The sequence below is a fragment of the Vidua macroura genome, chromosome 26 (genome assembly GCF_024509145.1).
Source record: "Vidua macroura isolate BioBank_ID:100142 chromosome 26, ASM2450914v1, whole genome shotgun sequence".
Lineage (NCBI taxonomy): Eukaryota > Metazoa > Chordata > Aves > Passeriformes > Viduidae > Vidua > Vidua macroura.
In genome coordinates, this window is record NC_071596.1 from 3725441 (window position 1) to 3740468 (window position 15028).

At 58.1% G+C, this 15028-nt stretch overlaps 1 protein-coding gene across 1 annotated transcript; it reads right to left on the reverse strand.

The window, feature by feature from the left end:
• Nucleotides 1-884: 884 nt before the first annotated feature.
• Nucleotides 885-14966, reverse strand: POLRMT (RNA polymerase mitochondrial). Its single transcript, XM_053999353.1, has 21 exons — nucleotides 14901-14966; nucleotides 14245-14340; nucleotides 13327-13955; nucleotides 12586-12716; nucleotides 11377-11563; nucleotides 10806-10955; nucleotides 10523-10690; nucleotides 10023-10193; nucleotides 9348-9587; nucleotides 8332-9111; nucleotides 7920-8042; nucleotides 6155-6277; nucleotides 5079-5258; nucleotides 4889-4975; nucleotides 4506-4619; nucleotides 3882-3931; nucleotides 3528-3626; nucleotides 3129-3201; nucleotides 2581-2663; nucleotides 2140-2219; nucleotides 885-1581 (listed from the first exon to the last, which is right to left on the reverse strand). Exons 1-21 carry the CDS (start codon nucleotides 14956-14958, stop codon nucleotides 1532-1534), a joined length of 3672 nt encoding a protein of 1223 aa, XP_053855328.1. The 5' UTR covers nucleotides 14959-14966; the 3' UTR covers nucleotides 885-1531.
• Between the last annotated feature and the right edge of the window lie 62 nt (nucleotides 14967-15028).

The window sequence follows — 15028 nt, forward strand, 5'->3', positions numbered from 1 at the left end:
GAGCCCGAGCCCTGGGGCTGGGGCAGGCACCTACCGAGCGTACCAGGTGCCTGTGCGTGTGTTGTGTGTGCGTGCGTGGGTGTGTGTGCAGGTGTGTGTGTGTGTGTGTGTGCGTGTGTGCACGTGTGCCTCGCTGCCTCGCACTCTGGAGCCTTCCACATTGAATGTACCGCGAGCGCGGGGCCCGTGCCAGCCCCGGCACCCTGCGGCCGAGCAGCCGGAGGGACAGGGCCCCACTCCAAGCGTCCACTTTCCCATCCAGCCCATCCTGTGCAATAAACGTCAGCAGCTGACAGAGCTACGCACGACTCCGGCTCTGCTTCTTCGCCACCGTCCCTCCCTGCCGCGCCTCGTGCCCGCCCCGGGAGCTGGAACACTGGGCACAGTCCCAGCTCAGGCTGTGGGATGCAGCTTTGTCCTTTGAAGAGCTGCATTCCTTGCCAGGAAAGCCACAAGGTGAAAAGCCTCTGCCAGCAGCTTTCCCCTCGCTCCAGCAGCAGCCAGGAAGAAGCTGGGTGCAGGCTGATTGTGAGCCTGTGGTTATAGGGCACAGCTGAGAACTGGGCCAAACACAGCTCCAGTTGCAAGGTGCCAACCATCTCCAACACCAGCCTGGTGGAGAGGAGGTGTGGGAAGCCACAGTTCAGTGAGAAGGGGAGGCTCCTGGCTGGAAAAGCTGCAGTTGGCCCCTGTGAGTCCAGTTCTCACTGTAGCTGCACTGGCACAATTCCATGTTTCTGCTACAAAAGCATTTTCAGAATGTGACACCCTGTGGCCAACCAGTCAGCAGAACAGGGCCAGACTGGGAGGCAGCAATCCCACCTCCCTGTGCCCCTGGCAAAGACAGGGGTCAGGCAAAGATTTCAGAGGATACAGGTCCCATCTTGTATTTCAAAAAACATTTTATTTACAATATTATACATGTTGACCCCCAAGTTAGTGGTTTTCCCTGCCTGAGCCCCTGTGAGCAGCAGCAAAACTCATCCCTGGAAAAGAGAGTGAAGAGCAGAGGCTGCACTATGGAAAGTGAGGACAGTGCCCAGAGCTGGAGCAGAGCACAGAGCAGCACCTGCCCTGTGGCCAAGAGCAGGGCTGGGGCTCCTGCTGTGGCCAGGTCAGTTGCCTGCCCCTCCAAGTGTGAGCCCTGCTGGTGGAGATGGAAAGAGGGGGACAGCACCTCAGGACAGGCAACAGCCAGGCAAAGGACAGTGCTCACAGCACTGGGGTGAGGGCTAAGGGCACCCACACTGCCACCCCTTTGACCCCAGCCCAGAGCTGCAGCCCTCAGCAGGGCTTGGTGCCCTCTCCCTGTGCTGGGACAGCAGTGACAGCAAACAGTGCAGAGCCCCTGTCCCCCACCAGCTGCTCCAGCAGTCAGTTTGCCCCAGCACCTCAGAGTGAGGCAGGGCTCTCGCTGGGCTGGAAGCTGCACCTTCTTCCCCGTGAGATGTGGGACAGAAGAGCATTGCAGGCCAGTGCCCACCATGGCTGGAGGTCCAGAGGTATCCTAGGGCCCTGTGGGCTGCCAGGCTCAGCTGAAGAAATATGTGGAATCCATCACTTGCTTCAGGTTGAATTCACCTGAGGGAGCAAAGGAGAGGTCAGAGGAGAGCAAGGTGGGGATGGACAGGGGAGAGGGAAGTGGCTTCAGGATCCCTGCCCCTGAACTGTGCTGCCCATGGAGCCACTCCACACAGAGGTCAGGCAGAGCCAGATGGCCTGGCAGACACAGGGCTGAGGGATTAGAAGGAGTTAAACTAATTGCCTTAATCCCATTGCATGTATATCATCTAGATCCTGGCAATTACCATGCCGAGTCCCTGCTCCCATCTCCGAGCAAATGCTCATGGTTGGAAACAGATGGGAGCAGAACAAGAGCAGGATGGGAAGAGCTGGGTCAGCCTGGGGGAAATCCCAGGGACTCAGTGAGGATGGCAGGGACAGGAATGCTACAAGGGAATGTGGACATGCTGGACTGCTCTGCCCCATGGCTCTGCAGTCCAGCATAGGAGAGGAAACCTGATCCAAGGAGACAGCTCTGGATTTTTGCCTTTTGGTGGTTTTGGGGGCCACTCCATCTCATTCCCCTTGTCTCCAAAATGCTCCTGAGCTCTGCACGTTCCTGTCCCATGCTCCTACCTGTCCTGGGGACATTCGACAGCTGCTCCATCAGTCTCTTCTGCCAATGGGCTATGGGCTCTGTGCTGGAGCTGGATGAACTAGAAGGAAGCAAATGAACACAGGTTATCTGGAACCAGGCACATCCTCCTCTGCTCCCTAGTGCAGCCCCTGACAACAGGATTCAGCTCTTCCAAAACAGACCATGCAGGAGAGTGAGAGCAGGAGCCCAGCCCCAGCACCCGAGGGCAGGCCCTAAGGCTGCCAAAACCTCCTCTGGTTCTGCAGCCAGAGGGTGCAGAGCCCTGGGTTTTTACACAGCTGTTGATGGTGATTTGGGTGTCAGGCAAGAAGGAAGGACAGCTTCCCCCCAGAGCAACCCCCAGGCAGGTGACACAACCTGTGAGCACCTGAACACGACCTCTGGGAAGTGGGGGGGAAAATCCAACAGGTCAGGAATACCTGCAATACTTCTCCAGCATGAACTCAGACAGATCCTGCAGAATCTTCTCGCTGTGCAGAGCCACAAACTGCTGCCGACAGACCTGACCCAGGGAGACAACTGTGAGGTGCAGCTTAGCAGGTGTTTTCCCTCCTTCCCCCAGTGACACGTCAGAGGTGAGGGGCAGGGAAAGCAGCAGGAGTGGGAAGGAGGGGCTGCCAGACAAGGGGAGATGTGAAGGGAATCAGCCCGGGGAGATGTGAAGCAGAGGTTGACCCTCATTAGCACAAAAGCCTTTGGGAAGGACCCAGGGCAGGGCAGGGGCACTGGCTGCCAGGGCTGTGTTTAGTGCCTGTTTCCACACTCTCCCCATGATCTCTCTGCAGAGTGGGAGGAGAAGGGGCACCAAGAAATCAGCTGTAACCGCCAGCAAACATCCCAGGTTCACCTCACCCGGGTGAATCAATCAGCCTATGGAGCAAAGCCCAGGGGAGGCGAGGCCTGGCACGGGCCCAGAGCACAGATCAGCAAGATCTTGCTCACAAGGGAGCCAGGAGGACACTTTTACCTGGTTCATGACATCCACGGTGAGCGCGTGAGTCCAGTAGCAATCGTGGACTGAGACGAAGGTCAGGCCCTTCCTGCGAGGAGGCAGAGGTGCCATGAAGCAGTGCTGAGACCCCTCTGTGTGATGGGCCCACCCCACACAGAACCTCTGGCTGGGACACGAGCAGGGACCACACAAGAGGGGGACTCCCTGCACATCAGCTTTTCAGAAGGAGGTGGCCAATCCCAGGATCTCCCTGTCCCTGTCCTGCTGCCTCCTTTCCTTCTCTGCCAGGAACCCCAAATGCCCACCCACCAGGGACTCCTCAGTCCCATGTGGTGCCTTGCCCCAGCAACGTTCTCCCAGGAGAGTCCTGAGCCACAGAAGAGCCAGGTGAGAGCCCAGTTGCCCACTCCCTACCTGAGGCAGTGCAGTGCTGTGAGCATCATGTGTGTGGAGTCCAGAGAGTGGATGAAGTTGGGGGGAAAGGCATTTTTCTGCTTCACAGTGTCAGGTTTCCTGCAGGACAAAGTGGAGCACAGAGGAGCTGGGGCATTTCAAGGCCAAAGATGACAGCACTGGCACAGAGACACCCTGGGGGTGAGGGGGCTGCCCTGAAGGGCCCCAAGGCCTTGCTGCTCTGTCCAGCTTTCTGCAGCTTAGGGGCAAATAACAGGAGCTCTGGCACTCCTTGACAGCTTCCCTGACAGGAAGGCTTTGTCCCCAGAGCACAGGCTGTGGCCAGCAGGGGTGCAGTGCAGGTTTTGTACTTACTGGCTGCTGTTGGAGGTTTTCACACTCAAGCGCTGCATGCCACAATTCAGCTGTGGGGAGAGGGGGTACCAGCTGTCACCCTGCACTGCCTGGCAGCACGGTGGGCTGGGCACTGCCCCACTCCTCTGGAGAGGGGCCTGTGCCTTTCCAGGCTGTCCCAGAACCATGGCAGCTGCCACTGCCCAGTGACACTTTGCCAAGCTCTCCTCCTGAGGCTGCTGGCAGGCATCTGAACCCCTTCACCCTCGCAGGGTGAATTGGCCCGAGAAGGGCTGCTGGAGCCGGGCTGGGGGCTGTGAGTCAGCACAGCAGCACGTGGGAGGTGACAGCAGCGAGACTGAGTCACACGAGCCCTGAGGAGGCTCTCAGAGCGGGGAACGGCCCGTGCCCCAGCTGCCTGAGTGGGATGGAGCCACAGAGCTTCCTCACCAGCTCACCCACACACTCCAGGCTCTGCAGGGAGCCATGAGGCTGGAGGATGTGCCTGCACTCAGGGATCCTACCTGCTCTGCAGGCTCACCCACCAGTGATGCCAACCTGCCAGGCCCTAGCCCGGCTGCCTTTTCCCTGCTCCCACCATAGCACAGGGAGGGTGGGCCATGAGAGCTGACACTGGACACTCACCACAGTGGATCTGGAGCGATAGTAGGGCTGCACGATGGGGAGCCCCAGCGGTGTGACCCACTCCACCGTCCGGCCCGACTGGGCGATGAGCTTGGCGCTCTCCGTCAGCCAGTTCTTCAGAGGAGGGGAGGAAGCAGCTGCAGTTAGTGTGGAGCTGGGAGACCCCATCCCCTCCCAGCACAGGCCAACCTCACTCCTGCCGCAGACTGTGACAGGCCAGTGCTTACTGGGGAGTTTGGTACAATCCCACACCTCTGGGCTGGGGCAGGAGGATCCTCTCTGGGCCAGCAGAACCATCTCTCCCCATGGAGCATCCCCTTGTCTATGTATGAATGGACCAGGGAAGAAGAAAAAGTGGAGGTAAAGGGCAACAGGCTCCTTACCTGGATATCTCGAGTTGCTGAGAACATCTCCTTGATGCTGTTGAACACCTGCTTCACCAGATAATGAGATGCTTCCCACAAGTACTCCTGGCACAGAGCAGAGGCAGAGCCACGGGTCATACAAAGGGACAGCCAAAGACACAGAGGAAAGTGACAGGATCCAGGGAGGGGGGACACACAGGAATGCTACCTCAGGGAACTCATCGATCTCCTTGAGGCGTTTCTCTATCTGCAGGCGGCCCCCGTAGCGAGTGACCCCGTACACCACCGTCATCACCGTCTGCTTCACCACCTTGCGGCTGATGAAGCCCTGCAGCACCTGGGCAACCTTCAACCCCCGCTCAGCATCCTTCTTCCGAAACTCCTCCACCTGAGGAGAGTGCCTCTGAGTCAGGGCTGGCATGAGCCACGCTGGCTCGAGCCCCCTCTGTGGCTGGTGGCCTGTGGGACCCTCGCAGCTGTGCACTGCCCGGCTCAAGCTCCCATCAGGATCCCTGCAGCCCATTTTCATCACCCTGGATGAGAGAAGGCGCCTGCTGAAGGGATCCAGCATGGATAACAGTGCCTGCAGAGCCTTCCCTGCTGCTTTGGCACTGCCCCTTTGGCTGTCCCTGGGTCGTGCCAGCTGGGACAAGGACACAGCTTGACTGTGGCTCAGAACCTGGGCTCTCCTGCCTCTGCCTCCCAGTGATAACTGAGCAAGCCCTGCACCTCCATGAACTCTTCCTGCTCTCTGCTGTGGTGCTGCCTTGAGAAAACCTGCTGACACCCAGATGGGAGATGCAGGGTCCAATGCCAGCTGAATGAGCCTCTCAGCACTCTCCCAGTGGCAAATTTCACATCACATCTTGACAAAGAAACCAAAGAATTTGTAACAGGACCAAGGCTGAATCTCTACCCACTCCCTCCAACTCAGCTCAAGGAAGAAAAAGCTCGTAACCCATGGGCCAGCCAGCTGTGACCAAGGGATGAGGAACAAACATACTGCTCACTTCCACCTCTCCAGCCTAGTTCTCCTAGGCTTCATTTAGGACAAGTGAGGACAGCAGAAATCCCAGGGGATTTCTCACAGCCACCTCCATGAGGATAGATTTCCAGTCACATCCCACTCGGGGACAGACAGTCCCTGTCTCTGCCCAGCTCATGCCTCCCCAGCCCTCTGCACACTCATCCCCACTCTTCTCCTTGGGAGTAGGAGTCACCCTGTGCACATCAAGAGGAGGAGGCAGGTCCAAAAGGACCCCGTGTGTCCCCACAGTGCCTCACCTGCTGGGCCACTGCACTGTAGACATCCTGAGGGAGCCCACAGGGCACCAGGTTGACGGAGGCAGCGCCGCTGAGATCCCGGCCAAGTGCTGCATAGTGCTGCAGCCCATTGCAGGAGCCATCCTGCAGGAAGAGCACGAGGGAAACAAGGAGTTAGTGTGTGGACAGAGCCCTGCTCATCTGGCCCCTCCCCATGCACAGGTACCCTGGGCTCAGGTGGTCATTATTTCCACCCCTTCTTCAGAGCAGTGACCATTTGCCTTCTGGCCAGGTTTCCTGCCTGGGTCCATCCCTAACTACTGTGACGTGTGAGGTTTAAAATCAGAAACCTCACATCACCACTTCTGCGGGCTTCCAAAGACATCAGAGCTCTGTGGAAACACTGAAAACCAGAAAATTGGGAAAACACCGAATACATCTGGGATGCTAAAAGCAGCCCCAAGAACCAGCAGTCAAAACAACCTCAGCAGTGGGATCAGAGGCAGGAAATGGCAGGCCAAGCCAGAGATCCCTCAGGAAGCCCCAGCTGGCTCTGCAACTCCAGACAGCTGCACTGCCAGCAGATGAAAACATCCCTCTGACAGAAACCAGCTCCCACCCAGATTTTCCAAAGCTGCATCAGAGGCACAGTGAGCGTCTGCCACAGCAGCTGCCCTTGCAGCCCTCCTGGAACCAAGAGCAGCTTGGGTGAGACAGACAGGACCTGAATGATGGTGCATGAAGATCTTGGTTCTCCCCACACCGCACTGGCAGTGATGTTTCTCACAGATGTGCTGCTGGTCCTGGCCCCCTGTGCTCAGGCTCTCCCTGGCCCCAGGGAGCCACAGCTACTCCAGGACTGACAGGCTCCTCAAGCAGGGCCCCCTTTCTCCTGCACTCTCTCCCCACTCGCTGCAGTGCAGAAAGGCAGCGCCAGGACCTGACGGCTCCGTTAATTGAGCACTGATGACTCAGGCTGAACAAGACTCTGGTACCCTCCAGAAGAAGTCCTTGCTGATATTTCATTAGCTGCGCCCTCCACACACCCCCAGCTGCTCTCTTGACCTTTTGCTGTCATCAAAATATCAGACCTGACTGCCTCATTCATATTCCAGGCTATCACTACTGGCAGAAAAACTGCTGCCCTCCCCACTCAGTCATGGCCACTTGATCTCCTCCTAAGAGAAAGGAGCAGCCACTCCTTACCAATGGCCACTATCAGCCTTGTCCCTGTGCAGGGAGGACAGGTACCTTCAGGGAGCTGAGCAGCACTTGAGCAGGGACAGGGCACATGGTGACAGGCCACTGAAGGTGGGGGACAACCTCCCCATGCCCTTCCTCAGAGATCCAGACCTGACATACTGGCTCTTGCAGAGCTGCTTGGCTTCAGCTTCAGAGCAGGAGTGGAGCAAAGGCCTCCAAAGCACTGCTCCGAGTACTCCAGCCAGCCAGGTGTTGCCCTGCTGGGCCGAATTCCAGTCCTGATCCTGTGGCTGCAGATGGTGACACTGGCCTGGCCCTCACCCTGCGGCAGCTGCCAGCGATCTCCCAGCTGGGCTCTGCTCAAGCCAAGGGAAGCGAGGCAGCCCTCGGTTGTACCAGCTCATGGATGGCTGCAGGCAGCAGCAAATCACCAGAGTTCCCATGCCAAAATGCCCAACACTGCATTTCCATTCCTAAGAAAACCCAGCCATGTGGAGCAGGGATTGCAGAGCTGGAAACCTGGATGTTCCTTTCCTGCCCTGCTGAGCCTCATATGGGCCGTGAGGACCTACCGGCCTCCTACCTGGTGAACTGGGAAGTGAGAGATGTAGGCTGCTGGATCTGGGGACCTTGAGGCTTTGGCGATTTCCATACAGCATGCCAAGGCTTGCCAGGGCTCATCAGTGTCCATCCACCACTTCCTGCCCTGGGAATGAGAAAGCCCAGGCTGGTTGGAGCAGGCAGTGCTCCTGTGCCCCTCAAATCACAGGTAGGAGCCCCTGAGCACCTGGGATACGCTGGGCACAGCACCTCCTCCCACCATGCCTCCACTTCCCTAGTTTTACATCATGTCTTCAAAGAGAAACAGGTTATTTAGGAATCTCTGCATTGCGTTCTCCCTTTTTACCTCTCAAAAGTCTACCTTTCAAAATGTTTTTGTTTCAAAATCGATTCTGATTTCCATTTTATTTCACTTCCCAGAAGCTCCCACATACCGTGAGCGGGTGGTCAGCCGAGTCCAGGATGTCCTCCATGATTTCATTGGCATACTCCAGCCGTTCCTGCAAGGCATTCTTCTTCTTCAGCCCTGTCAGGTTGATGAGGTGGATCTTCAGCCAGTCAAGTCCCCTGGGCCCCAGTGGCCTCCCCTCTGCAAAGAGCAGGATGGCCCGGGTGACATCATTCCCCAGGTGGTTGAAATAGGGCGGGCACGGGTAAGTCCTGCCACGGAAGTCCATGTTGTGAGGGAACCAGAACACCTTGTCCCTGACGTAGTTGGCGATGGAGAGCTTGTAGAGCGCGTCCATGCGCAGGCTGTGCATCTCTGCAGTCTTCTTCTTGCACAGGAACACCTCGTGCTTGAAGGACTTGCTCCAGGTGGAGGAATTGCTGGAAGGAGTGGGAGGCTTGGGAGCCTCAGAGAGGGGGGGTGGGATGTCCAGCTTCTCATCCCCTTTGTCATTGAAGATGGAGATGATGATATCCAGCACTGGCTGGTTGATCTTCCAGGCGCAGTTGCCCAGCTGGTTGAGGGCATCCAGCACGGGGTGGAGGTTCACGAGGGGAGACTGCTCCAGGAGCAGCTGGTGGTGGGTGGTCTCATCCATGAAACGCATCAGCTTGGTGTCGTTGAGGACAAAGGCACCGAAACTGGGGGAGGTCCAGGGCACCGGGGGGCACAGCATGGGCATGGCAGAGGAGTTGAAGGTCAGCGTGGTCTCTGCAGCGTTTGACACAAGCTGGGAGAAGATGGGATGGGGCCTTATCAGCCCGACCTGCAGAGGAGGATCAGCAGCAGAGGATTAGGGCTGGAGTGTGGAAGAGCCTGTGGTCAGTCAGCCATTCCACAAGGATTGTGCCAAGTAAGGAGAGCACCCACACAGAATCAAGGGCTCCTCAAAGCATCCCTGAGCAGGAATGGCAGCAAGGACAGAGAAGGGCCTTGCAAGGGTCTGAGGTTTTGAGGAAGGGGTATCCTGCACAGCCCTAGAGCCCCCAGGATGAGGCTCACCTGCCAGTTACTGTAGAAGGAGTAGACGTGGTAGAGGACAGGGATAGGCTTGGACTCCAGGCGATGATTGAGGATGTTCCTGGGCACCTTAACAGCCTTCACCAGGAGCTCCAGCATGTGCATGCCCAGGCGCATGAGGAGCACACATGGCCAGCTGCAGGTCTTCAAGTTCAGGGAAGGCCCAAAGCCTGCATCTGCCACCAGCTTCTCCCAGTATTCCCGTGGCATGTACTGTTTAGGCTGGGAGGTGGAAGGAGAAAATGGAGTCAGCTGGAGGGGCTTTGCTGGATGGGGTCAATCTATCTGAGGTGTGGCTCTGAGGATTCTCCTATCTTTGTGTCCCCAAAGGTCCTCCCTGACAGGGGTGTTTGGGGAAGGAGGGCTGAGGAGGCTGGGCTGAGCCCAACAGTGAGAACGGGAATGGTGGCACTGCAAAGTCCTTCCTCGTGCCACACCCCAGTGCTGACACCCTGTCCCCACAGCATCCTGCCCCTCCTGCCCAGACTGCAGACCTGCCTGCCTTTATGAGCACTCAGCTCTGAGAACAACCTGATCCCCTGGCCCTTGAGGTGCCCAGGGCAGTGGCCTTGGCCCCTTTCTCCCCTCTTGTCCTCTCCTGCGCTGCAAAGCTCAGAGATTTCCTGCATGGGACTCCTGGCTCCAAGGGATCCTTACCTGGCTGTCCTTTGCCAGCAGCTGGATGTAGTTCTCATAGATCTTCTGCACCTTCTCCAGCTGGCCGCTGCGCAGCTTCCTCTGGATGATGTACCTGTCGTAGACTTTGGAGCCCAGCTCCCTGGCCAGGACTGCCAGGGACTCACCTTGTGGAGACAGATCATTGAGGACCTGGGAAAGGGGAAGACAAAGAAGGTCTTAGGAATGAGGAACAGAGAGACACAGCAGAGAGACAGAGCAGGAGTTAAAGCTGCTGTGCAGGGAGCACAGAAAGATGCTGATTTCCATGATACTGAACAGATGGTGAGGAAGCAAAAACAACCAGGACAGAGCATGGATTTCTCTGGCTGCTCTGCAGAGGGAGCAGACAGCCTGCAGCTAATAACCTGGTAAACCTCTCAGGAAATTCCCATTTGGCTCAAGTGGGACATTAGTGCTCTGTGACAGCCCCATGGCTGATAGTCCTGCCCCACTCCTGGGAGGGTAGGGCAGGCTCCTACCTGCAGCATGATGTCCACATACGCCTCATCTGGCAGCAGACACAGGTAGGGGTAGAGGGCGCTGTACTTGGACAGCCTCTTGGGCCTGACCATGCTGCGCTTGGAATTCTGCAGGGCCTGGAGGATGGCGTCGTGCCACTGGGAGCGGAGGGTGCCCAGCAGCTCACGCTGCATGGAAAAGGAAGGAAGAGAGCTGGTCAGCATGGGCTGCCCCCTCTTTGGCTTGTGGACCCTCAGCTCTCACCCACAGGTCCTGAGGGCTGCCCCAGAGCCCTGAGTTTACCGCTTTGATAGCCTGTGGGGTCAGGGGCTTGGCTGCCTCCACTGACTCGATGGTTACGGTGTTCTTCAGCTCCATCTCCAGCTGCTGCTGGAAGCGCTCCTGCAACTCCTTCATGGAGAAATCCAGCTTGGGGTACGACGCCATTGTCTCCTGCAATGGGACAGAGGCAGTCAGTGCCAAAAGTGGGAGGAAGAGAAGCCATGCTCATTCTCCCAGCTTCCCTGCAAGAGGAACAATTGTGGTACAACTGTGGGCTAAAAGCACCTCGCTGGGACCTCTGGATCCAGAGGTCTTGGGCACACAAACCCCAGAGGCTGCTCTGCTCCTGTGTTATGGCCAAGCACCTCCCCAAGCACCCTCTGCCATGCATGGAGGCCATCTCCAGCCCCCTGCAAGCCCTCTGCTTTGCTGCTCCCCTGTAAGGCTGTTAGTAATGCCATACATTTGATGATTTGTGTGGGCTATTGGGCAGAGATCAGGTTAAAAGGTTTTTTCTTGCTAGCCCTCCCCTGGGCTGTACCTAAGAACACCTGTGGCCAGCTTCAACACCTCCCTGAGGGCTGTGGCTTACTCTGGAATAGAAGTCCTGGAGCAGAGAAGACTTGCAGATCTTGGGGCTGGGTGGAGGAGGCAGCTGGTAGTTGGGCTGGACAGTCCTGATGGCCCACAGCACCATCTCCTTCTCATCTTCCTCAAACAGGCACTTTTGGAAGAGCTCATCCACATGGAAGCCACTGCTGTTCAGCTTCTGCAGGTATCTGAGGAGGGGCAGACAGGACAGGCTCGATCTTCCCCAAGGGCCTGAGCACGTTGTACAGAAGCTGCCGGGGCAGGAGCTGCCTCAGCACAGCCCGTCCCACAAGGTCACCACCCGCCTCAGGTTACAGGATCGGGTGTCCATCCCTCAGCCTGCACCGCTGCAGAGCTTCCTGGGCAGGGAGGCCGAGCTCCGGCCACTGCGGGACCGAGCTGCCCACAGGCAGCCCCACGGCCTGTGCTGCACTGACACAGCTCCTCCCCATCCAGCAGTCACTGCCTGCCCCCTCAGAGACACTGACTGGAGACATTCCCTGAAGGCATCTAGAACGTGTCAGCAGCCAAAGGACAGAGAGATCAGTGATACATCCCAGAGGTTCAGCACTAGTGCATCATAAGCTTTCTGCATCCTCTGGAGAGGAGCTGGCTGTGCCTCCAGCCCCAGGCACTGCCCCTAGGCCCAGCCTGTGGGATCTTCCAGGGCTCTTTCAGCTGCTCACTTTAGCACTGGCACTTTCCTATCCTTTAGGCTCCATGAAATCTACCTGAATCTCCTGACCAAGCCCCTCTGGAGAGCCCTGCAGGAGCCAGCTATGTGACTGAGCCTACCAAAACAGGCAAACTCCACAGAAGTGCCATAAAACCAGAGGATCCAAGCCATTCTCACCAGGCAGCAATAGAGGGGCCAGAAGGAGCGAGATGCCTGGGACGGGTGTGGAACCAAGGAGTCCCTGACTGGAGAGGGCCTCTCCCAGCCCAGCTCTGGGGGGAAAGGTGCCTGTTCTAACCTTCCACATCTCCTCTCCCTGCACAACCTCAGACAAACTCCCCAGCAGCTCGGGTGGCAGAGAGGGTGCTCCACCCACACCGAAATCTGGCCATGAGAAGTGGCTCAGAGCATCCAGGTGGGCACGCAGAAGGGGCAGCTCTTCCTGACCCCAACCCGTTGCACCTCCCAGTTCTCCAAGCACAGCATGTGGAGCTGCTGCCCCTAAGGCTCAGCAGCACCTGAGGCAGGTGTTACCTCAAGATGGCTTTGGGAGGTGACTGGTTCCGGCCCATGCACTCCAGGGCCACCGCGTAGGAGTCCAGGTTGGGCCGGAGGCCGGCAGCCTCCAGGATGGAAAACAATCGGTCCAGGCGATTCAAGGAGCCCTGCAGGTGAGAAAGGAGGGAGGCTGTGTTCACTGAGAAGGGAAGGAGGCTGTGGACACTGAGAAGGGAAGGAGGCTGTGTTCACTGAGAAGGGAAGGAGGCTGTGTTCACTGAGAAGGGAAGGAGGCTGTGGACACTGAGGAAGGGAAGGAGGCTGTGTTCACTGAGAAGGGAAGGAGGCTGTGGACACTGAGGAAGGGAAGGAGGCTGTGTTCACTGAGAAGGGAAGGAGGCTGTGTTCACTGAGAAGGGAAGGAGGCTGTGTTCACTGAGAAGGGAAGGAGGCTGTGGACACTGAGGAAGGGAAGGAGGCTGTGTTCACTGAGAAGGGAAGGAGGCTGTGGACACTGACACCAGCAGCCCCTGAATCACAGCTCCACGCCCCTCTACTCCTGGTTCAGATTTAGTCACGTCTACCCTACCCTTTCCCCACTCCTTTCTTCCTCTCCAAGCCACCTCACGCGGATCTGTGGCCTCATGCCAGCTCAGTCCCCCTTGCCAGAAGCACTGCTTGAACACTTGCTGAAGTGACAAGCACGGGTAAAACCAGCTGGAGGCTACTCCTCATGAGCCAGCCCCTCTCCCACCCGGAGCACCCACAGCTCGGTACCTTCCTGGCCCAGATGCGCATCACGACGTTGAAGGCACCAGTGTCCAGCACCTTCCTCTTCGCCGGAGAGCTGTGGCACAGCAGGAGGTACCGCTCGGCCTCCTCCGCCTGCTGCAGGAACAGGAAGCACTCCAGGTTGGACTGGATGGTCTGCTGCAGCTGCTGTTGGTTACTCTTGTCCTTTGGCATCCTCTGAGGCCTCTTCAGCTCTGCAGCTTCTTTCAGTCCCACCACCCTGGGCTTGCTGTGAGGGCTGCCAGAGCTCTGGTTCCAGGCAGTGGCTGCTTTTGTCTTTGGGATCTTTGGGCTCTTCATGGTTTTTGCTGTGGGTCTGGTCTCTGCCTTGACCTCTACCTTGGCCTGGTCCTCCAGAGCCAGGGAGGCAGCACTGGGCAATTCCTGCTTCATCTTCAGCTGCTGGCTGTACATCTCCTTCTGTAACTTTTTGGCCCAGGTGTTGGACCGGGCCAGGCCATCACCCTGTGCCCTGGGAACAGGCTGCTTCTCCTTGGGGCCAGGGACCACAGCCTCCTGGTACTTGTCATTGTCCAGTGCAGCCAGTTCCACTTTGCTGACCGTCACCTCTGGGACGTTAGTGCCTTGGAGCTGCTTCGCTCGAGCTTTCAGCACTAGTGGGAAACAGAGAGGTGATGAGGCACAGCAAAAGGCTCTGTCCTGTCCTCACTCTGGAAGTACCAGGATCATGCTTAGAAAAAAGGGTTCACACAAGAACTTCATCCCTCCTTGGCCAGCCCCACTCCAAAACAGAGATACCAACCTCTGTCTCTCTGAGATCTACCTGCAAGCTGGAGCCCACCCCAGCATCCCAGGAACCCAGCAGTGTCACTGCCAGGGAAAAAGCAACAGCCCAGGCTGGTCTGACTGCTGTCTGCTCACTGCAGCTCTCCCAGCACTCACCTTCCAGCAGCTCTGTCCTCTCACAGGTGCCATTTCTGTTCGCCTTCTCCTTGGTGCTGGCAGAGGAGTAGCTCCTGAAGATTCTCCACGGAATCCCTGCCGAGGAAGAACACAAAGGTGTGGGGGTCAGAGGGAGTTCACACCCTCAAGCACTCCCTGTCGCCCACTCTGCCCCATGGCCCCAGCTGGACACAGCGTGGACACAATGAGCAAGGGATGTTTCTCAGCAGCAGCACAGGAGGGCAGGAGGGACAGGGACACCCCTCAGCCCCTGTAACCAGAGGCTCAGAAGGAACATGACCCCAGGGACACCACAAACCCCAGCGCTGTCAATGGGGTGGCAGCACCCCAAGGCCCCCAGAGCAGGCGGGCGCTATCCCACAGCTGGGACAGGACCCAGAGCCCCCGAATCAGTCCTTTGGAGAGCAACAACATCCCAGCACTTCCACAGACCCGACTCTACCCCCTGGGGTGCTCACGACGCAAAAAGACCCTTCCATCTTCCAGGCGTATCCCAGAGAACGCTCAGGACCGTGGGACGTCCCGGCCCAACTCCGTCCGCACACTCGGGCCGTGTCCCGGTCTCCTCGTGTCCCTGCCGGTCCCTCTATGCCCCCCGGTGCCTCCGTGTCCCCCCCGTGCCCGTTCGCGCTCACCGGGCCCCCTCAGCCCGCCCGGGCCCCTCAGCACCGCCCGCAGCCTCAGCAGCGACATCCCCGGGCCACGCGCGCCGCCGCGCATGCGCCATCCCGCCGCGCCAGCGCGGGGCGCGCCGGGAGCGCGA

Excerpts from the sequence above, each read along its gene's own strand:
- POLRMT (XM_053999353.1), bottom strand. The coding sequence starts at position 14,958 with ATGTCGCTGCTGAGGCTGCGGGCGGTGCTGAGGGGCCCGGGCGGGCTG. Across the intron at positions 10,956-11,376 it reads TCCAGGACTTCTATTCCAGA|GAGACAATGGCGTCGTACCC; the intron begins GTAAGCCACAGC and ends GTCCCATTGCAG. Across the intron at positions 3,932-4,505 it reads ATCGCTCCAGATCCACTGTG|CTGAATTGTGGCATGCAGCG; the intron begins GTGAGTGTCCAG and ends CTCTCCCCACAG.